This window comes from Lissotriton vulgaris, chromosome 1_1 (genome assembly GCF_964263255.1).
Source record: "Lissotriton vulgaris chromosome 1_1, aLisVul1.2, whole genome shotgun sequence".
NCBI lineage: Eukaryota > Metazoa > Chordata > Amphibia > Caudata > Salamandridae > Lissotriton > Lissotriton vulgaris.
In genome coordinates this window covers 1,799,948,634-1,799,972,767 of record NC_141685.1, presented here as the reverse complement: position 1 = coordinate 1,799,972,767, position 24,134 = coordinate 1,799,948,634, and the positions used below count along the sequence as shown (strand labels likewise).

Genomic DNA, 24,134 nt, shown 5'->3' with positions numbered 1-24,134 from the left:
CCGCACAAGGCAGAGAGACAAGTGCGAGAGGGCCCCTTAGTCACAGTTTCCAAGGGCCTGCCGCCGACCCCCGTGCAGAGCTCACCCCGGTCCCTGGGTCGGCCCTGGCGTCTAACTTCGCCTCGCCTCCTCACCGAAGCCTGGGTTGTGGGATTTCGCTGTCCTCCTGATGGCTCGCACATGTGATCCACTTGTACTGGGGTACCGTGCCTCCCGGACCGGCTTCCTGGCCTCCGCCCAGTCTTTACAGAGGCATAGTATGCAGTTGGCAGCCAACACGGGTCTTCGGCGTTGGCAGGATGGCCCACTCCCTGTGCACCCTCCAGGCGAGGCACCACCAGACAAGCCTTCACCAAAGTCACCTGACCTCCAGGGCCACATGCCAAGACCCAGGGCGCAGTACCGACTCCTCACCATGTTGGCCCACTCACTGTCACAGGCCCTGGTCTTCGCCACTCCGTCGGGTTCTTTGGCAAAGCGTCAGGGTCAGCACCCGCACCAGTGGCCGATCTCTGTAGCATTCGCTGCACCGCTCCATTTCAGCGGCCCATGCAGGCAGCCCAGGTCTTCCGTTATTCGTACGGCAGCAGGGCTATGCCTCCATCTTGGGAACGAGCAGCCCGAGCTGTGATCAGCCAGCTATCCACGCTTCCAGGCAGCGGGAGACCCAGCGACTGTCTCCAGGGTTCCCTCGTCCTCCGCGGCTATCCCCAGCTGAGCCCTAGGGCCCTGTATGCAGCCGGGAAAGCAGGATAAATCTCTCTGCACCTCTATCCAAAATGCCAACAGATTTTGATAGGCAAAAGGAAGAACCAGACCTCAAGTGAACAAGTTAGGATCAGATTTTTCCAAGCAATTAATATTGCGTGCCAGCAGGTGATGTTATGGGACATTGCTGTAGCATCGCACTACCTCTAGAATTGACGATGAAGACTTGCACATAAGAGCCTGGCCTCAAGAAATCTACTCGCCCACTTGCTATGGGCAATGGGTTTTCTGTCAGATGTTATCAGGGTGAGCTATTTTTAAGGATGACTTGTCCGGTCCGGCGTGATACTCCAGCTGATAAAAATAAATACAGGCGTTCTTATCATTAAGAATGAGAAAGAACAATAAAGGTGCCTTTAAATCTTGTTACATTTGGTGTGAGTTCACAGGCAGAGGTGAGATGTCAGCTTATGTCTTCTTACAGCTTGTTCCTGATTTTATCCTGGAGATCATGTTTCCAAATTCCTCTACGTTTGCAGTCAGACAAAGAAAGGTAAAAGGAACTGTCTGAAAATCACGCTGTTAGCATCAAAAGACAATAGGATGTCAGTGTTGATTCTAAAAACCATTTAAAAACCTTGTAAATTACTGTACACTTTTTAATTCTAAAATGTGATCATATATATTAATAGGAACAAAAAGAAATCAGAGCACAGTACTTGTTGATGTGCTCATGATAAATATTTGCTGAACTAGAATTTCCCACATTATTGTTTGTACACTATATAGTTTTATCAGTAAACCACCATGCCATGAATCAAGAGGCAAGGGAAGAGTCATGTGCACCTATTATGTGGGCTAGATTTTAATTATACATAGTGCATATGTTTAGTCTATTAAATCAAACATAAGAGTTTTTGTACAGCACACAAGCTGAACTCACATATTTGAAGGGGCTCTCAGATTTAATAATGAAGAAAAGGGAAACTCTATGAAATAAATTATTTGTCTAGGATAACACTATTTGGACCAGATTATGGTTAAAGCGTATTACAGTTAGGTTGAGCAGATTATTCAAGTCACTAGACCTGTAGGTGTAGTAACATTATTATGATTTTTTTTTTGCCCTGGGCCCCACCCTCGCTTGCGGAGGTTGGGAATCTTACACTTTGGTACACCCTCAGATGCAGGTCAGGCATGACTGGTTGGAGGTGACAGTGTGCCGAACATAACTTGGGACCTTTTTATTTAAATTAGGTAAAAGTGTCTATTCCATTGAGTGGAGGATGGTCCCCACCCACGGCCACACATTTTCTCTATTGCCCTGTATGGTTGAAGGGGATCTAGCTACAAGAATCACAGCCACTGTTTCACCAGGGAAGTTAAAGCTGCTCAGTTGTCAAGTTCAATCTGCATGCATGGCAGTGTTATTTGTGCAGATTCAGGCATAGTACTGTGCCCTGTAGCTGTGACAGAAAGTCCCCCAAAGAGGTAGGTGGATCAGGGTACATATTCCCACACTCAAAAGAATGGGGCACTTCACCCAATCCAGAGCTATCAAGATGACCTGAGTCTATTCTGTCCTGATCTTCAAAACTCAGGGCAAAAGATAGAAATGCAGAAAGCCATACACAAGTTCTGCGCCCAACAGCAAACTGAATGCTTCCCCCAGGGATACTCTTAGGGAAAGCTCCAGTGCACATTAGTCTTGAAACTGTGTTTCTGGGTGGAGATGTTTTGAGACACCTCAGGGTGAAAAAGCCAATTGTGTTCTGCCAGGAGCTGCCTCCTGAGGTCATTTGCCCTGGTATTGAGTATTTCCACCTGATGGTTGGCTACAAGAGAGATCCCATCAAGGCCTAACCATGTCCAAGATCCTTCCCGACACAAGGTCCAGTACCTCACACTGTGCGGTTTGCACCATACAACATGGCAAATTTGTTATTGTTAGGCGCTTTAGAGGCTTCCACTTATTAGATGGGAGAAAGGCTTTTGGGGCCAGACAAATCACACAAAGCTCCAAAAGACAGATGTGGAGTTTTCACTCTTATCTCCTCGGCGACCGCCCCAATACAAAAACAATTCATGTGGCACTACTGTGAAGACTGGCTGCGTAAAGAGAAACGCTTGCTGCATAACAGGTGGGTGTCCAGCTGCCTCTACCAAAGGTCGTCCGTCAGACAGATGCTGTCTGACGGACGGCCCTGATGTTGGGACCACTGAAAGTGGAGGCATGACAAGCACAAGACACCAGTAGAATGGATGTGTCCAGGTGTTCAGTATGCTTCTAAACCGCCCACACCAGAAACAAACATTGAGCCAGAAGCATCAGAATCATGTTCTGGTCTCAATGAGGGGGTGAAAAAGTCCAAAATGCCATAATGTCCAAGGTGGCCCTATGAGAGAAATCTTCTGTGTAAGCTTAAGATTGGACTTCTGTCCTTGGATCGAAAACCCCAGGTTAAAAGAATGAACATCGCTCTGAGGTGATCTACAACTAACTGCGGCAAGCCCACCTTCAGTAGCCAATTATTGAGGTATGGAAATACATGTATTCTACACCTGTGAAGAGGGCCACAACCACAGATCTAGATTCTGTAAACACCTGAAGGACAGATGTGATCTTAAAAGGTAGTACAGCAACTAGGAACTGTTCCAACTGCACTAGAAACCAGAGGTAGTGTCTGTGATAATGTAGGACAAGCACATGAAAATATGAACCCTGCAGGTTCAAGGTTATCATTCCAATCTTGTGAGTTCAGAGAGGAAAGAATCTAGGCCAGACTGAATTTATTGAATTTGCCCTTTCATAGATGGTGTTCAGAAAGGGCCATCTTTTTTTGGACCAAGAAATAGCAAAAGTAACTCCCATCACTTTTCTCCGCCTCTCGAACTTTCTCCATGACCCTTTTGCCCAAAAGTGTTTGACCTTGCAGTAGAAAGATGTTTGCTTGATCCGCCGAAGGTCGAGTAAAAACAGATGGGATGCAAGAAGGGGGAGTTCGAGGGGGAATGGTGTAACCCCTCTGAACAGTTTGTAGCATCCACTGATCGGAAGTTTTAGTTATATAACCATGTAGGAACAATCATATCCTGCCCCTACAGGCTAAGCATACTCCTCAAAGGGTAAATCAGAATGGCGTGTTGGCTGTTGTGGCAGGATTGTTGTGCTTGGCGTCATCCATGACCAGCTTCCACTATGTCCTCCGGAGCCACAAAAATTCAAGGATTCGTGTTGTACGTGTTACAAGGCCTGAGACGAGCAAGAAGGTACACCTTGTAAGTCATTTCAGAATTTTCATTATTGTTGGTGAAACCAACAGACCGGTGAAGTTAACACTAGAGCGTGTGCTGTAACACAACTGTCATTAAAATGCTCTAAAGCAGTCTAAGCTTCTCTCCGAAGAGTCGAACCATCAGAAGGTTTGCGCATCGGGGATGTCTGAATGTCACCTGAGAACTCTGTGGCCAGTATCCAGTCACAATTCCAGATCACAACACTGGTGTCCATCCATGGCATGACCCACACAGTCCGTGTATCAAGTCTGGCCCTCAGGATATATTTTGTAGAGTCTTTTCCATCCTGAATTATTCGGGCATGTGCACTTCTGCATTTATCAGGGACAGTGAGCATGATTTTACTGGCCATATCCCAAAGGGCGAGTGTATATAGGCTCAGGACAAAAACAGCATTGAGGTATCAAAGGGTCAACCTGGTGGAATGAAAATACTCTTTCACCAAATGAGTCGATGCGCTTTGGCCGTGCTGAAGGGAACACATTCGTGGTAGCTTGAACCACTAAACTTTAAGGAGTTGGGTGCCAAGTAATAAAAGAAAAAGAGACTCCTGGAGCTGCTCTATGCCACCTAGCCACCAGGTGAGTATGCAGGGCAGCTAAAGACTGTTTTTTTTCCTATGATGCCATCAAAGCGTCCATTAAGGCCTCATTAAAAGGCAGCAAGGGCTCGGATGTAGCAGGCCCAGGCTACTTTTGTCTCAACAGATGGTAATTGTAGATCCAGTAATACATTTCAAAGAAAGTACTTTTCTCAGACGGTGGTCCTGATGGAGATTCTAATTTGGTCAGAGACAAAGTGTCTAGGCCACTAGCATTGTTAAGTTATAGTCGAGAATTTGTATGAGGAGAGGGACAGAAGATGGCTGCTTCATCAGCGTCGACATCATGCCTAAATGATGCGTCCAGGAAGAGGCTGGGGATCGTCTCAGTTTGGGGACTCTTTATGGTTATCTCATAGCAAGACATTGTTTGGCCTATTGTGGACCGATATCAGAGTGGGATCAGAGATAAGCTTCAGCTAACAGTTATGGAACGGGAGTCCCTAGAGTCAGGACCAGGGCTGGGGAGATCAAGACCAGGGTGGCCTCTGGGTCTGGAGTGGAGTCATGGGTTGGTGCTAGCAGAGAGCTGGAAAGGAGCCTGACAGGTTAAGGAGGCTATGGAAAGCCCTGACATCAAACGTGCAACTGGAGGCCATTAGGGAAGGCAGCATTGCTTTGAATACCTGAAGCATAGCCTCTTTGAAAGCCTCAAACTGTTGCTGGGTTGCCACAGCCATAGAAACTCGGGGTGGCTACAACCACCCTTATAATTTGCTTGGAGTCAAGAGTTGGTTCTTTGGAGTACTGACTATGTGGCTTCTCCCCTGTGCAGGAGTGGTGAAAGGGGGTTGAATCCAGCTTAGTCTACTTGGACATGATCTGGATTTTGACTTATTCAAAGATTTAGAGATAGACAGGTTCTGGGCACAGAGACTCCATAACTTGGAGCAAGAGCATTCTGTAGTTTCCAATGCAAGCAACCCCATTTTTTGGGTTCAACAACACAGAGTTTTCCTTCAAGCTCCCTAATAATTTCCGGGTATATATGGAAGACTGTTGCATGTCCAGAGTATAGGCACAACATGCAGATATTGTGAGGAACTGTGATTTACACATGTAAAATGTTTTTTGGGGGTGAGGGAGGAAACAGTTCCCTTGGCACACTGCCAACATTTTGTTTTGGGTAGATACAACCGACAAAGGAGGTAACAAGCTCCTGTTCTCCATTGAAAGGGCACTGAAAGAAAGGAAGAGGTCCGTGTGTAGAAGTGACATTTATATGTGGGCTCACAATGCCACTTTCTCAGGCAGCAACAGGCTGTTATATAGAATCAGATGGAGCCTCTTGCCAGCACAAAAGCGCATTAGGTTGCAAAATTATGTATTCAGTATGGCACAGGGAAGTATCCCTTAGAACAGAATTTTGTTTCTTAAATATTCAACTGCACTATTCTCAGTTTCTCTATGTTTTAGTGCAATTCATAAGGGTGTGATTAACTAAGAGGGAATCTTAAATGTATTTTGCCCTTTGAGCTTAAGTTTCCACCTAATTACAAGAAAACTCCTAGGCCATAACTTGTATTTTAAATTTTCTTTGTCTCCTTACTTTGACTGTCTCCTACAATTTATTCAAGTAATGATTTTATTGCTCATTTGTTTTACTACTTTAATTTTTTGAACTGTTCAGTCTATAAAGCCCATTCCATTCCCCTTGTTACCCCCAATTTTAGTGCCAACTTCCCTTTGCATCCAAACAGTAATTCAAACTCAATTATAAATTGCACCTCGAGAGTGTTTGCCCTTAAGATTTTCATGTTTCAATTTTGTGCACCAAGGAAAGGTAAACCTGGTTCAGGGTGTGCAAAAGTGAAACTCAATGATGCAGTAACCATGCGCATACTAATTACTGCACCCTTCAGGACCACACATTGGGCAGGGGGTACACACACCACACAACAATTGCTCAGTTAAAGTGTGGGTATTGTAATGACACCTATGTCTCTTTTGTATCTCTTGTCTTTCTTCATTGTTTCATTGCCCTTTTCTGCTGCTAATTGTTTGTTACTGCCCTTTGTAGTTTCCTAGCTGCATTTTATCAAAGTGAAAGAAATTATGAAACTCTGAAACCAATTCCACAATTTTCCATGTTAGTAATATATATATATATATTTTTTAGAACAAATCAAACTATTTACCTGAGCAATTTTGTTGAGCTCATTTTCTGCTTCAGGGTTGTTTGGCTCCAGTTCAAGAAACCTTTCATAATCTAAATATAACAGAAAAGGTTTTACTAACATTTTTTTAATTGAAACCTGCAAACAAAAGCATACTATGCAACCTATACCTTGAAATGAGATGTTTCTCCTCAATAAAGAAGGTTTGGCTATTAGAGTTAGGACTCTGGCATTAATAAAACGGAGCATATTAAAACAAAGCAGAAAACAGATGATACATGTTGGTAACAATCCTTCCCCCATTCAAATGCCTAAGTAGGTTAAATCTACTTATTTGCATTAATGAGGGAACCTTGACCTTTGAAAGATATACATGCCACAAATCATTTGACTCCAGCACTTACATGGCATGATTAAATGGTGACAACTGGTCGAGGTTATCAAAGTGTGCAGTTGTTTTTAGTAGTGTCATTACTTTCAGTCACATGTACTTTTTACTATTTCAAGCATCATTCTAGTGGTCTAGAGTCACTTGGATCAAACTATTGTTTGCACGATAAAGGAGTAGTGCTTGAATCAAAAAGTGACAAAACCACTTCACTTTTCTACCTGCACAAAAGATTATACCAATTTGCATTTCCCAGAACATTTCAGTGTAAGCATGGCACATCAGTTCTCATGCATTGATGTGGCTTTCTGAGATTAGGAGGTACCGTTCCTATAGTAGAAAAGGAGAGAGAAGAAGCGGTTGGGGAATCCTAGGGGAGCCTAATATTTCTTGGTGCCCTCACCCATCCGAAAGGATGTCATGCTTCATCGTAGGGCGTGCTCCTCATAGGGCTGGTGCTGCAATGCCCTTCAGGCCCCGCAAAGGAGCTCTTTATCAGAGATTTTTACATTTTTAGCCGAAATGATACATGTATCTCTGAGGACGCAAAATTTGTAGAGGGGAGTGGGTGCAAAAAGTAAAGCGAAAAGAGTAAAATTAAAACTAGCTAAGGAATACTAAACTGTGTTTAATGTGGTGGCTCCATTGACAGAGCTAAAATCAATGAAGGGAGGCTATCATAAGGGTTCAATGGACCAAGACAACCTTGATGAGTGGGTGCGGTCATGTCAACATGTTGCTCGTCCTGTTGGTCCAACCGGATCCCTGGCGCTTCCTCAGGGCCTAAAAAGATCTCTACCTCACACCTAGGATGTGGTGTGTAGTGCCAGGTACTTGGCTATAGGAAATCACCTTGTTATTTGATTGTCCAATCTGGATAAAATATAGAAAGACCAGTTTTTAGAATAAATGACAAGGTGCTTTCCAAGTAGCACACAACATGCTTGCGTCTCCAAAGGGTAGATTTATTCATGCCTTTTCGGGTGCAGACAGTCACAGCAAAGTGAAGCTGTACATACATACATGTGAAAGCAACAAATAACACTTATTTAGGACATACAATACATGACACAGACATGAATTGGGTGGTAAAATCTCCAAATATGAGAGTAGGTATCTTACCCTTTAGATCAATGTGTAAGTACCATTATTTCAAAAGCAGTAGGTAGCGCACTACTGCTAAATAACTGACCACACAACAAGGAGGTGTTAGCAAGTAAGTGTATAAGTAAAATGTCCTCTGGAATATTCGGTAACTTGCACTGATATTCTTGCATGCAGTACTGCCATTTAGCAATACGCGGAGTAGCCCTTCCACCATTACTGCCACTGAATATTTCCACCAATGGTTTGTTATCAGTACGAAGAATGAATTGGCTACCCCAGAAAAAATAAATCTTAAAATATTGAACTCCCCACCACAAACCAAGTGCCTCTTTTTCAATGGTGAAACAAATTGGTTCTGTCACGGGGAGAGCCCTAGATGCAAATGCAATGAGTTACTCATTACCATTGCATCAACACTGATCAGAGACCATCATTCATAGCATCAGCTGTGATGATGCATTGGTCAAATGTGTTGAAGGGTTTCAATGGTTGAGCAGAGACTGAGTTTTTCTTGACAGACTCAAACACCACTCTTCACTCCAAACAGACTGTGCTTTTTTTTCTTTTTGAAAATCAGACAAACTCACAGCTCTGGATGCAAAATGTGGGACAAACTTTGCATAATACTCAATCTGTCCCAGAAACGACCTGAGACGATCTTTGTCACTAGGTGCAGGGGCCATTTCTATATCTCTTAATATTTTCGTCTTAAGTTTGAGACTTTTATTAGGCACATGAAGCCCCAAATAAACCTCGCCATCCCAGCAGACCTTGCATTTATCATCTTCAAAATCAAACCTGAACTCTTACATTTTTCCAGCACGCTTTCTAACCTTTCATCAAGTTCATCACCATCCTTTCCATAAATTAGTACGTCGTCCTGAAAACACAATACCACAGCCACCTTCTTGAACAGATTATTCATTAGCCTCTGAAATACAGATGATGCAGAGGCTAATCCAAAAGGCATGCGTTTGTAACGAAATGCCACTTCTGGCATCAGAAACGTAGTTAAGTGCTTGGATTCCTCACATAACTCCACCTGAGAGTATGCAGCTGACATTTCAAGCATAGTTAATACAGCTGCTCCCTTTAAGGTGGACAACAAATCATTAATATTTGGAAGTGGTCGGCGGACCACCCAAATGTTGGAATTCAACTTACAGAAGTCGACACACAAACGAAAGGTCTTAGCAGGTTTGCGTCCCGGGACAACTGGAGCCAACCACTACAAACCTTCAATAGGTTCGATGATTAAAAAATTGCACCGTTTTTCCAATTTATATTTTAATTCCTCAGTTAATTTAAAACACAACGTACTTTATGTACCATTGGCTTGGCATTCTCTTTCAAAATAGTGCGATGTGTAAAACCATTTAACTTTTCAAGACTGTTTGTAAAAACCTTTGAATACTTACTGACCCACTTGCACTAATCCACGGTGAAGATTTCACCCTAACAACATTCAAGAAGACGCTGTCTGGACAAAACCAATTCAGGATGTTTAGGATGGAGTACTTTCTTACCTGTAACTCCATTTCTGTAGTAGGGGTATCTCTGTTATAGTCATAATCTAGTGAAAAGTCCCGCCCATGTGCATGGACCCCGGAGCAATCGAAATAGTCTCTTAAGTTGTCTTCTTCTGCAGTCCTGCATAGACACTTAAAAGAAAATCAAAGACAAATAATGCAGCCTAAATCTACAAGGCTACACTGGCCAGCACTTCATCTTGAAGTGAAAAAGATAGCCAAATAATATTAAATTGTATACACATTGTAAAGTTTCACACCTAGAGAAACTCCCCTTCACAAAAATCCTTTGTCATGATAGAGAGGAAGGGTTGGACAGACAAGCCCCATAGGCTGCAATTATGTGTCTGGAAAAGGGATACCGTGCTTTTAAGGAACTCTCCAGAGACCCTCGGTATCCCAGGATGCACAGCCGAAGGCCTTTTACTTTCAGTTCTTTTTCAAGGTGTATAAAGCTAGGCCTGTAGCATTCAGTACATTATTATTTCATCCACCGGGGAGGAGGGCGGGCGCTTAAGACTATAACAGAGATACCCCTACTACAGAACTGGAGTTACAGGTAAGAAACTACTCCTTTTGTAGTAGGGTATCTCTGTATATAGTCATAATCTAGTTAATAGAATGGCAAGCCCATCCCAACAACCAAACCAGCGGTGGAGGAAACAGATAAAACTATTACTGTGCAAACAGATTTCTCAACGAAGCCTGCCCAACCTGAGCGTCTGCTCTGGCATCGAAGTCCAGGCAGCAGTGCTTGGCAAAGGTATGGACCGACTTTCAAGAGGCATCCCTGCAGATATCTGCAATGGGAACATTACGTAGCAAAGCCGTTGTAGCTGCTTTGCCCCTGGTGGAATGGGCCTTAGGCTTACCCCCTAATGTCTTCTTAGCCTGTTGGTAACACAAATGGATACAGGCCACTATTCATCTAGAGATAGACTGTTTAGAAGTGGCAAGACCAGTCCTGACCGAACCATAATTGACAAACAATTGGTCCGACCTACGAATGTCCTTAGTCATATCTAAGTAGAACTTCAACACCCTTCTTACATCCAGGGAATGAAGAGATCTCTCCGCCGGAGAGGAAAGATGTTGAAATAACGTAGGCAAAGTTATCGTCTGGTTGATATGAAAATCAGAAATCACTTTAGGTAGGAACTTAGGGAAAGTCCTCATGACAACCTTAGAAGCATGAAACACGGTATAAGGCTCGTTGCAACACAGGGCCTGAATCTCACTCACCCTGAGGGCCGAGGTTATAGCCACAAGGAAGGCCGCCTTCCAGGAAAGATGCTGCAGAGAAGACTTATGAATGGGTTCAAAAGATTCCTTCATAAACCGAGACAGTACCACATTCAATTCCCATGAAGGCGACGGACGCCTATCAGGAGGAAACACTTTCTTCAATCCTGCCAAAAAATCTTTAATTACAGGAATCTGGAAGAAGGATGTTTGTGAAGGGCATTTCCTATACGCAGTTATCGCTGCGCGGAGAACCTTAATAGAATGGAAATTAAGGCCAGATTGAGCCAAATGCAAGAGATATGGAAGGATGACATTTTCTTTGCAGGAGGTAGGGTCAGCATTCTTGGACGTGCACCAAATGCGGAACCTCTTCCACTTATAGGCATAGGAAGTCCTGGAGGAAGGTCTCTTAGCTTCCTTGAGTATCTCCATGCAGCTGTCAGGCAAGTTCAAGTGTCCATACTGTACTATCTCAGGAGCCATGCCGCCAAACTCAACCATGAGAGGTTGGGGTGCACCATCTGCCCCCGAACTTCGTTAGAAGGTCCGGCCGACATGGAAGCCGCGAGTGGGGTTGGAGAGATCGGTGGAGCAGGTCTATGAACCACCACTGTCGAGGCCGCACTGGAGCAATGAGGATCATTTGCGCTCCTGACTGAGACAGCTTGATGAGCACTGCCGGAATCAGGGGAATGGGTGGAAAAGCGTACAGAAAGCTGTTCGACCAGCTGATCCATAGCGCATTCCCCAGAGTCCCCGGTTGGTAAAACCTGGAGGTGAAGTCTCGGCATTTGCTGTTTTCGGCAGTGGCAAACAGATCTATGTCTGGAGTGCCCCATCTTTTGAAGATGTTTACTAGCACCTCATTGTTTAAGACCCACTTGTGGTTCCCCTGAACGAGCCTGCTGAGTGCGTCCGCCTGAGCAATCTGCACACCTGGTAAATGGGTTGCCGTTATCGTCAGTCCTCTGGCTAACAGCCAGTGCCAGATCGCCTGCGCTGCTTGGGACAGTGAGCGCGATCTTGAGCCCTCCTGCTTGTTGAGGTAATACATTGTGGTCATATTGTCCATCTGTACAAGCAAGGAGTTGGTCTGGAAGGACGGATGAAAGGCTTTCAGCACCAAATGAACAGCTCTGAGTTCCAGAAAGTTGATGTGGTACGTGGATTCCGCCTGGGACCACGTTCCGTGGATCTGAAGATAGTCTGAATGCGTTCCCCAGCAGTGGAGAGATGCGTCCGTCACAATAGTCTGTGTGGGAATGTCCTTGTGGAAAGGGACCCCTGAGGAGATTCTCTGCCGAGCAGCACCATCTCTGAGACTGTAGAGCGTGTAGAGACAGTTGGATCCTATCGTCCCAGCTCCCTCGTTTCTGGTCCCATTGTTCCTCCAAACATTCCTGCAGCGGTCTCATGTGGAGGCGTGCATGTGGTGTGAGGAAGATGTAAGAGGCCATCAACCCCAGAAGTGAGGACACCGTCCTTACTGTCGTTGATGGAACAGACAGGAGAGTCAGAGCCTTCCGAAGGATCGAGAAGCGTCGCTCCGTCGAAGGAGACACGCTTGCTCTGATGGTACTGATGGAGGCTCCCAAGTACTGCAGGTACTGGACAGGAGTCGAGACGGACTAGGACATGTTAATGTGCAAACCCAGCTGATTCAACAGAACGGCCGTCCTGTTTAAATGCAATTGCGCTTCCTGGAAGGTGTAGGCTTTGATCAACCAGTCATCCAGGTACGGGTAGACAAACACCTTGTTCTTTCTCAGGTGCGCTGCCACCACTGCCATGCATTTTGAGAAAGTCCTGGGTGCAGACTTTAGTCCAAATGGTAGTATGGTGTACTGATAGTGATTGGTGCCAACTAGGAATCGCAATGAGCACAATGAAGTACGCATCCTGTAGAGTTATTGCACAAAGCCAGTCTCCTCGCTGCAGCGGAGGATAAATCTGGTGCAGGGACAGCATGCGAAATTTCTCCCTGCGAATCCATTTGTTTGCTTGTTGCAAATCCGGAGTGGGCCAGAACTAGTTCTTGTCCTTTTTGCATACCCGAAAGAACCGTGAGTATAGACCCTTTCCTCTTTGAGACAGAGGGACGTCTTCTATCGCCCTTTTTCTTAACAGGGTATCGACCTCCGCTTGGAGTTCTCGCAGCTGGAAGTGAGAAGGAACAGGTGGAATAGCTGGAGGAGGGCTGACAAACCGAAGACTGTATCCATTGCAAATAGTATTCAGCACCCACTTGTCCCAAATAATTTTTCTCCATTCTGCCAAGTAATTCTGTATGGTTTCCCCCACCGGAGCGGGTAACGGACGAGGGGAAGTAACTCCTCAGGGCTTAGACCCGGTCGGGCCCTTATTCGCCAAGGAGGACTGCTGTCCACCTCTGCCCCTTTGACGTTTCTGGAAGGGTTGTCACTGGTATTGCTGTTGCTGCTGCTGGCCAGCTTGAAGACCTTGCCCCCATTGATACCTCTGGGTAAAGTAACGCTTTTGGAAGGGACGGTATGACTTCCGCTGCTCCTTCCGTTTCTCCAAACCTACAGCCTTCAGTGTTTCCACTTCCGCCTTCATGCGGGCCATCTCCTCGAGGGTGGATCCTGAAAAGGGCAAATTAGCAATCCGCTGTTGTGCCTCAGGCTTAAGAGAGGTAATGCGCAACCAGGAATGTGGCCTCCAGTTAATGCCATGGCAGTAACCATGCACGGCCAGGCGGGAGGCATCTGCCGCCAAACTGATGACCTGATTTGAGACCATCATGCCCTCATTCAGAATCTCCTGGAAGTCTTCCCTCCAGTCTCTCGGGAGGGGCTCAATTAATTGTTGCAGGGACTCCCACAACGAGCGATCATATCTGCCCAAAAGTGCTGATACACTAGCTGCCTTCATCGAAGTGGCAGCCGTACGACAGACTTTCCTTCCTGCCGAATCCATGTGCCTGTTTTCCTTGTCCAGAGGGACAGTAGAAGACGAGTCAGTAGAATGCTGTTTCTTGGCCGCTGTCACAATGATGGAATCAGGTACAGGATCTGCTCTCAAGAATACTGGATCAGAATCCGGGGGCCTGTACTTCTTTTGAAGTCTCAATGGCGCCGACTTCACCGAGGCTGGGGTCAGAAACAGCTCCATGGCCGGTTCTTCCAATCCTGGCACCAAAGGCAGCAAGAGAGGTGTCTTTCCTGCAACGTTTCAAAGATCATGGAAGTGGTCGGGTGGGTGCAGTCAATGTGATCCCCAACTTCGCTGTCCCCCTCAGCAGCACATCTTGGAAAGTCACAATGTCATCTACTGGGGACACTCTCGTTGGAGGAGAGTCCAACAAAGTGGGAGAATATCTCCTGTCACTGGATGCGTCCGTATACCTGGACCGAGACCTGTCCCTCCGCCGACGATGGCGTGACCTTGTCGAGGATCGACGCTCACTGCGAGAGCAATGCCTCCCTCTAGATCTTGACCTTGGCTTTCTGGGCCTTGCAGGAACCACCGGCCCCGGGGGCTGCGGAAGCGGAACAGGTAGTGCCGGAATCAAAGGGCTCGGTAGTGGAGGCCAAGGCAGTGGTGGAGGTGGAGGAGGAGGCGGCGGAAGCTGTGGAAGAGGAGGAGGAGGAGGAGGAGGAGGAGGAGGAGGAGGCGGAGGAGGAGGAGTAGGCGTCCTTCGCCTTGAGGGAGAGTAGATCCGGGAGTAATCGGATTCGGGTCACCTAAGGAACTGTCTCTTCTTGCGAGCAGGCGTCGGGAAGGACACTCTGGAGGCCGACCTCTCTGAGCACGAGCGCCGCCGCCGCGACCGGTGACTCGCTGATGACGATGAGACGCTGACCACAGAGGCACTAGACACCGTTCTGGGCCTCGACTTTGACTTTTCTCCTCTCAACGTTGACCTTTCTCTCCTCAACGTTGATCTCTTTGACGTCTCTTCCTGACGTCGACGAACTCCCCTGTTGTAATTTAGCAGCGGTTAGGTTAAGCATTAGCAGAAGACATCTTGTATTTAGAGACTATCTTGTCCATTGTGTGGAATCGATTTTGTATTTCTGGCAGCCATTTTGTTTGCCATGTGCTCACCATGTGCTCTGTCCTACCTTCCTGTTAACTGCTCTTGAAATCTGTCTAGAGACGAGATATATTTAGCCTCTTCTGCTTCGCACATGCTCAGTTGAGCTTACAGCTGTCCCCAACTTGTAACTGTCAGGATGTGTCCATCAGAATTAGCTAACTGTCAGCCCTCCCACTTGTTGCCAGCACACTTTCTGTATGACCTTATATGTATTTAAAACCAGCATTCTGTACTTGTACCACCTTCATTTGAGCCCCTGTGTGAGTATAAAAGGACCAAGCTCCTTCCAGTCAGTGTGCTACTTCATGCATTACCGAAGGGTGCTGTGTGAATGTAGTTTCACCTCATGAGGTTTAATAAACTCTGTCTTTTCTATTCCAGTTTCTGTGCCAACTTCTTCCTATTGGTCTGAGGACTCTGTGCAGAGAAGGGCGTATCCCTTGCACTGGTAGGCCTTGCTGAGGCTCACCACCAAAAATTGGCGCTTCCAACGAGGGGCTCATCGGCGACTCGGATCCCGAAGGACTGGTCACGACGAAGGATTGGAATCTCGCTTTAGACGCGATTGCGATTGCTGCCTGAGGAGTATTGGCACCCACAGCGTTTTTCCTTTCTTTCTGATCTGACCATCCAGGTGGCGCCGGTCCTCGACTGAGATCTCTTCTGTTGATTTGCCGTGCAGTGACCATTTGGTCGATTTGAGAACTTGGCAGTTGGAACCTGGACACCATTTGATTGGCAAGAGCCGTTCTGCGGCACTTGCTGTTGGTTTGACGCCTTTGATTGGTAAGGTAGTTTAGTAACACTTACTGCGGCTTTGTTAGTACGATTGGCCAATATTGAAATCTGTTTGACAATTATATATGCATTGCAATTCATATAGGCATGTAATGAGGAGATTTTTCACTATTTAACTTTGTTTGAACGGCGCAATGTACGGAGAGTAACTTAAGCGCTACTTTGATTATAATACTGCATATTTTGCACTATTTTTGGCATGCCTGTTTCCAGCACACTTCGTAGGATGTGTTGCTTTTGTAGTGGTACCAATTTGAGACTTGACGAAACACAACCGGCCTAATAGGGACATGTATGTTAAGTATGGTATTTCTTCCATAATGTACAGCACGTTATGGAATAAATACACTTGTAAAGATCCTGAGTTGCATTGGCCTATGCATGGGTCATTTGATTTGCGAAAAATTCAGTATGTGGAGCAACGGATGTTTAAGCGAAAGGCTAGGCAAGATATGTTTGACTGTGTACGAATGAGGGAGAAAGAAGTGCGTGAGCAAACCTTGATTGAAAAAGAACAACGCAAGAGTATTCATGCGAAAGCATTAGAAATGAAAAATAAAGAAATGAAAGACATTAAAGAGAGGGAAGATAGGGAGCGTCATTTTCAGGTAAATGGCCAATACGCTGTTCATAGACCTCTTTATCCTATTCTTAATAAACCCCAAGATGATTCTCTCTTATTAGATCGTTGTCCACCTCCGTATACTCTTCCTACTGCTCCTTATGAGCCAGATGAGGACTCTCCTACAGACCAGGACAAAGCTAGAGTAACTTGTTCGATGTTATCTGCTGAATGTGCGTCTCAGATTAGATCTGCTGCTCGTAAAGCCGTTTGTAGTACTGCCACTGCTTCTGAACTTTTAGATAGTATAAAAGGTTGGCAGGAAAGGGAGCAAATATATTTTACGGATATATTTGCCGCAGAGGTTATTGAACGATTTAGAAAACATTCTGTAGAAATAGAGCCCGATGATGTAGCAGCTGATTGTAAAAAACTATGTGAAGGTCTTTTTGTCTTCTCCCAGGTGGCTGACACGATCAGACGCTTGGCTAAACTGCGTGTTGAAGCAGCTCGTTTGCGAGAGGAGAAAATGGCAGCAAACGCAGCTGCACAAACATCCCACGTCAGCATGGCACAAACTTCTACTCATGAAACAGATAAGAATGTTGTAATTAATGTGAAACCCATGCAGGAAGCCGCGCCTTTATATGTTCCTCCTAAAGGAACGGGTACAAATGATTATAAGACTTCTCCAGATGCTAAAGGATATTTCAATTATAATTGGGTTTACACTCCTTGGAATAGATCAGATGTTATGGGCCTTAATAATGCATTGCCTGATCGGCGAAAGAATCCAGCAGCCTTTAATGAGGAAGTTGAGGGTGCAATTAGTTCCTGTACTAGGACTTTGCCTGATATTGATTTGTTTTTTGGATTAATATTACCGCCTGATATGTGGAGAATGGTGCGTAAAGTTGATGATCGTGCGACATTTGGAGCATTGTGGAAAGATTTAGAGCAGTTAGATGAAGATAGAAAACCTGCACAGAACCCGTGTCAGTTAATTTTAAATCACCCGGCAGCTATATTAGTTAAGTTAAAGACTATTATTCCCCCTTAAAAGATAGATTGGACTGTATTAGCGTTGAGTAAGCATAAGGCAGATGAATCGGTTTCAGATTTCTTTACACGCTTTGAAGAGGCATTCCATGATTTTAGTGGCCAGTCGTTGACAGATGACACAGGTAAGCATCTGTTTGTCGATAAATATGTCGCAAACTTTTTGCCAGGAATAGCTAGTCGTCTGAAGGCCATTGAGAGTTCATGGACTACCTCTTCTCTGGTTTCTCTCTTAACCATGGCTCAGTATTATGAGCGACAAGTATTAGAACCTAAAAGTAATGAGGATAAAAAGTCTAAAGAGTTGAAACCAAAGGTTATGTTAGCTCAGGCTTATGGCCCACCTTCTAGAGGTAATGATGGAGGCGGACATGGATCTTATGGTTTGTCTTTTCCTTCTTATACTCGTTCGAATTTGTCTGTTGTTCAGTGTGCGTACTGCAAGAAATTTGGACATTGGCTTTCTGATTGTCTAGTACTGCGTGCTCAGCAGTGTCCACGTGGTCAGGGCAAATGAGAAATCGCTCAGGATATTCAGGGCCTAGAGGAAGCACGAATGATCGTGCTAGGTTTGATGCAAATACATGTGGGCAGGATGGGTTTAACACTTTTGAAGGACAAAACCAATATCAAATGTCTGACTATCTGCCGTTTGATTTTCAAGAATCTGCTTATGCATAGGATTGCCTAGGATGGGGCAAGGAATCAGTTGAAGTTCCAGTAGATCAGAGGGGTCCCTATGTTACAGTACATGTTTTGGGTTCTACTGAAGTTTCTGGTTGATACAGGAGCTACTCGTAGCACCTTGTCTAAACAATTTGTTCCAAGGGCTCCCCTGTCTGGCTTAACCATTACATCGATAGGTTTTGATGGACCACCTTCCCTTTGCCCATTGTCACAACCACTTGCATTCCATGTTAATAAGTTTACTGCTCCATGTCTGTTTTTGCTTTCTCCAAACACACCAGACAATATTGTGGGTCTCGATATGCTTAAATATTTCAGGGCTACGATACGATGTTCTCCTGAAGGAGTACGGGTTATTTTGAATGAAAACAACACTGTGATTGAGAGATCTTGTATTGTTAAAGAGGACATTGCACTAGCCTCACTCCCTAGTACTTTGTGGGCTACTTTAGACACCGATGTAGGGCAAATGGGTATTCCGCCAGTACATATTAGTGTCAAGGAGGGTGCTTCTTTGCCAAGACTGCCTCAGTATAAAATTTCTAAAGAAGGAGAAGAAGCACTTACATGCATTGTTCATGATTTGATTAAAGTGGGGGTTGTGGAAGAAGTTCCTTACAATGTTTGCAATAGTCCGATTCATCCCATTTTGAAAAAAGATACTGACACCAGGATTTATAGATTCATCATTGATTTAAGAGAAGTCAACAAGATTGTAGTACCGCAGTACCCTGTGGTTTCTGACATAACAACACTACTTACTTTGGTTCCTCTGACAGCAACTACATTCTCTGTTATAGACTTGAAGAACGCTTTCTTTTCGATCCCTAGTCATCCTGAAAGTCGATATTTGTTCGGTTTCACTTTGAATAACCGATCGTGTAGATTTTGTAGAATTCCTCAAGGCTATACTGAGCGTCCTAGTATTTACAGTCAAGCATTGAAGAGACAGCTTGATTCCTTTACTTTGCCTGAAGGAGTAGCTCACATACAATATGTCGATGACATCTTGTTGGCAGCCGATACGACTGAACTATGTGAAGAGTGTACTTTGTCTTTGCTTTCTTTTCTTGCTACACACCATCATAAAGTGTCACAAAAGAAATTGCAATATTGTAGACCTACTTAGGTCACCTTCTGTCTAAGGAGGGCCGTGCATTGACACCAGATCGTATTCAAGCAATTTTAGACACCCCAGTACCTTCCACACAGAAAGATGTCCGTGCATCCATTGGTTTGACTTCGGTTTGTAGGCAATGGATATTGGGTTTTTCACACATTGTTAAACCCCTGCTAGCGCTTTCCTGTTAAAAACACTCCTATCCCCCTTCCATGAACAGATGAATGCCAAAACGCTTTTCGTCAGTTAAGACAAGCTCTTTGTTCTGCACCAGTGTTAGGCACACCAGATTACACAAAGGCTTTTACACTCTATGTACACAAGAAAGATGGGTGTGCATTGTCAGTTTTAGTACAGACACATGGTGATAAGCAGCGTCCCTGTGCATACTTTTCTGCAGTTCTTGATCCTATTGCTCGTGCATTGCCTGGGTGCTTCCGATCAGTTGGAGCGACAGCTGTGTCAGAGTGAAGGGATAGTTTTGTCACACAAACTGTTGGTGCTAGTACCTCATGCAGTAGATGCCCTTTTGAATCAGACTAAGACACAAAAATTAACTAGTGCTCGTCTTGACAGGATACAAATTGACACTGTTAGCACCTCATATTACCTTGAAGAGATGTGCGACACTGAACCGAGCCACTTTGTTGCCTCATCCTGTGACTCCTTTGACCTCACAGGTCAAAGGAACCTCACAATTGTATATTCCTTACTAAGGAACAGACAAAGGGTTGCATCGATTTGCAAGATATGCCCCTTCCAGATGTAGATGGGGAACTGTGGGTTGATGAGTCCGGTCTGAAGTTACTAGATGGCACGACTTCAGCTGCTAATGCAATTACCACGCTTGAGACAGTAGGGGAAACAGCTTGCATACCTCAGAAGTCGGGTCAAGCAGCTGAACTAATAGCTTTGACACGAGCGTGTGAACTTAGCACTGACTTGTGTGTGAACATTTACACGGATAGCCGCAATGCTTTTGGAGTGGTCCATGATTTTGGCCTACTCTGTAAGGAAAGAGGCTTTCTTACATCCCACGGGATGCAGATAATGCACGGAGAATTAGTACATATTCTCTGGACTGCACTTACATACCCAAAGAAAGTTGTTATTATGAAGTGTAGCGCACACAAGAAAATCGTTGACAAAATAGGACAAGGCAATGCCTTTGCAGATCGCGTAGCTCGTGAGACTGCGATGCAACGAAGCACTACATCCATGTACGCAGTGAAGTCTCAAGCTGAGCGTTGGCATGACGCTAGAGAGGAAGTATTGGATATACAGAGATCTGCTCTGTGGAAGAGCTTGAGCAATGGTCTAAAGAAGGAATTTTAGACGATGAGGGTTGTTGGCGTAACAAAGAAATGAATACGTGGAAATTGCCTGCAGCCTATATACAACCTATGGTTCAAATGGCACATGGGCTGGCACATGTTTGAGCTCTAGCAATAACTAAATTGCTTACGCAAGTTTGGGAGCATCCTGAAATTGCCAGCACAGCTAAAAGAGTGGTACACGCCTGTTTGTTCAGTTGGCAGTATAATCCTGGAAAAAGGACACTGGTTCCTACAGCAGGGTTTGCTACACCGACTGCACCTTTTGAAGTCTTGCAGATGAATTACATCCAACTTGAACCCTGCAATAATCTAAAATACGTCCTAGTGGTGGTATGTGCCTTCAGTAAATGGATAGAGGCGTACCCTACGAAGGATAATTCAGCTCTCACCACAGCAATGGTGCTTATAAATGAGTTTTTCCCTGGATACGGTGTTTGTAAACTTTTGTGGAGTGACAACGGACCTCATTTTATTGGGCAAGTTGTTGTGCATGTCCTGAAATGGTTAGGGATCAAACAGAAATTCCATACAGTCTTCCACCAACAATCAGCAGGATTAGTGGAGAGGTACAATGCTACTTTAAAATTGAAGTTGGGGAAAATACTAGCTTCCACGTCTTTAAAGTGGCCAGATGCACTACCCTTGGCATTGTTGTCCATTAGATCTGTGCCACATTCACAATCTGGTCTCACCCCGTACGAAGTGGTCTTTGGGAGACCGATGAATATCTGGGGAGTTCCTAAGCCACGCCCCATATATGATGTTCCTTGTGTTCTGATGAATGATTACTTGGCACAGTTAACCAACAGTTTGATCTCTATTCATCAGCAGGTTCGAGAAGCCCTTCCTGACAGATCTACAGGTGAGGCCCACGAACTCCGTCCTGGTGACTATGTGATGGTCAAGGTCTTCGACAGATCGAACAGCCTGGAATCGAAGTGGCGAGGTTCGGAGCAGGTGCTCCTGACTACGAGAACAGCAGTTCGAGTGACGAACAAGAATAACTGGGTCCACAGCACACACTGTAAGCGTGTGTTGCCTGCCTTGGTGGAACCTTTAGTGCTGACCGATCATCGAGAGATTCTGGAGACAGAGAAAGGTCAAGCTATCTCACCTGGCGAATTCGCGCAAGTCTTCCCAGACCACACAATTCCTGAAGCATCACGATATCACTTGAGACCGAGGAAAGACTCTGGAGTGTTGAAAAAGACTGGTTGAGCTACCGCCCTGGGTTAGTGAAATGGAGAGCCGATGTGGCAAGGGGGGGGGGTCAGCCCTGCGTTAGTGTAGTGACACCCGTCTTGGACCGTGGTGAAGAAATCAGCGGCTGCCCAAAGGATAAGAGCTCCAACTATTGTTTTGAAAAAGTTTTAGAAAGATCAATTATCACTGTTGCTGAAATGCATAACAAAAGAATCATTTGTGCTGTAGGGTTTGTTGTTGCTCTGGTGGTTATGGCAATAATCACCTGGTTTGTTGAGAAAGTGGCTTCTGCTCGACAGCTTCTTGTTGCCACTACTCCAGCTTCAGTAGAACATCATTATTTTACACTTCTCTACCATGAGCAGAAACATCGACAATCTTACTTAAAGAACACATTCATCCAGATGTTGCATCATACACACAATGTTACGAATGCTACAAACTGTTGGGTGTGTGGAATGATACCTGCACACCAAAAGAAAGGAGGAACACTGTTTATTCCTCTACCGTTTTCCCATAATGGTTCATGTCAAGCTTGGTATGCCCTTTTGTTGGCTTTCGGAAAGCCCTCAGTAGGTGGGATCATCTTTCGGTTGAATAAAGTATGCTACCAAGATGAAGATGGTTATCCTCAAGTTAAAGGGACTAAATGGGCATGGGAAGAGTACCAACCGGACAATATTTCAACACCATATGTCTTCACGAATATGAGGACTATCAAAGACAATGGACCTTTTGTAATTTCTGTGACCAGAGCTAAAGCAGAACTGTGTATAAGTAGTGTTCGGAGAATTCCAGTAGGACGGAGTGAATGTATTTTGTCATTGATTATTGAAGAAGCTAACAACAGTAGTTTTACTTCTTCACATAATACTTATTTTGTATGTGGTAATAAAGGATACTATCAATTGCCTGTTGGGTGGTCCGGGGTATGTTACAGATCATTTTTGTTACCACCTGTGTTCTTGGCCACTCCATCATATCACCTGAATTTAAAGTTGTATAATGACATTTCCAAGAATAGATACAAACGAACAATAAGTGCAGATGAAGTTGACCAGACAGATACCACTTTGCAACAATATGTCGATTTCAATTTGGGTTTGTTCTTCTTTGTGGGTGCTGCATTGAATAGCAGAAAGATAAGGTGATTTACTCGTGTTGTGGAGGCTGTCACCAATCAAACAGCTATGACACTTGGGAACATTACAGAGGAACTACAAATTGCGAGGATTGTAGCACTCCCAAATAGGATGTGTATCACTGTTTGTATACCTGCCAAAGGAAATATTGCAGATATAAAAGCACAGCAAATGTTAAAGAAATAGCTGAGATGATGAGCATCAATGTACAGGATGCATATCTAGATTACCCCAGATAAACGAATGTCTTCAGCTAATGCTGAAAGGGTCGTCTGTTGTAATTTAGCAGCGATTAGGTTAAGCATTAGCAGAAGACATCTTGTACTTAGAGACTATGTTGTCCGTTGTGTGGAATCCATTTAGTATTTCTGGCAGCCATTTTGTTTGCCATGTGCTCACCATGTGCTCTGTCCTACCTTCCTGTTAACTGCTCTTGAAATCTGCCTAGAGACGAGATATATTTAGCCTCTTCTGCTTCGCACATGCTCAGTTGAGCTTACAGCTGTCACCAACTTGTAACTGTCAGGATTTGTCCACCAGAATTAGCTAACTGTCAGCCCCTCTCACTTGTTGCCAGCACACTTTCTGTATGACCTAATATGTTTTTAAAACCAGCATTCTGTACTTGTACTGCCTTCATTTTAGCCTGTGTGGGTATAAAAGGACCAAGCTCCTTCCAGTCAGTGTGCTAATTCATGCATTACCGAAGGGTGCTGTGTGAATGTAGTTCCACCTCATGAGGTTTAATAAACTCTGTCTTTTCTATTCCAGTTTCTGTGTCAACTTCTTCCTATTGGTCTGAGGACTCTGTGCAGAGAAGGGCGAATCCCTTGCACTGGTAGGCCTTGCTGAGGCTCACCACTACAGCCAGACGTCAAGCGACTTCGCCTCAACGGCGATCTTTCTCTCCTCGACGATGATCTACGCATCAAATTTGACGGCGAACGGCGTTGTCGCCTCGACGGCAAGCGCCTGCCTGCCTCTTTGGGATTCATCATGACGTCGATGGTGTGTCGACGCTGGTGAACTCCTCGACGTCGACCTCGTCCGAGGTCTCGAAGTCCTACCCCTCGACGCCAAACTTCGACGTCGCTTCGACCCAGAGCCCTGGGTCGACGAGGAGCAGATGGTAGTCATACCTCTCGACACCGTTGTCGAAGCCATCGACGTTGAC

The 24,134-nt window shown here is 45.0% G+C and overlaps 1 protein-coding gene across 11 annotated transcripts in view; it reads right to left on the bottom strand.

Moving 5' to 3' along the window:
• Positions 1–24,134, bottom strand: part of RPAP3 (RNA polymerase II associated protein 3) — a 385,109-nt gene that overhangs the window by 229,191 nt on the left and 131,784 nt on the right. For all 11 annotated transcript variants that reach the window (XM_086919117.1, XM_086919121.1, XM_086919116.1 and 8 more), the window contains one exon: positions 6,745–6,815. In XM_086919117.1, coding sequence (XP_086775243.1) covers positions 6,745–6,815 — 71 coding nt within the window. The remainder of the gene's footprint in view (positions 1–6,744; positions 6,816–24,134) is intronic.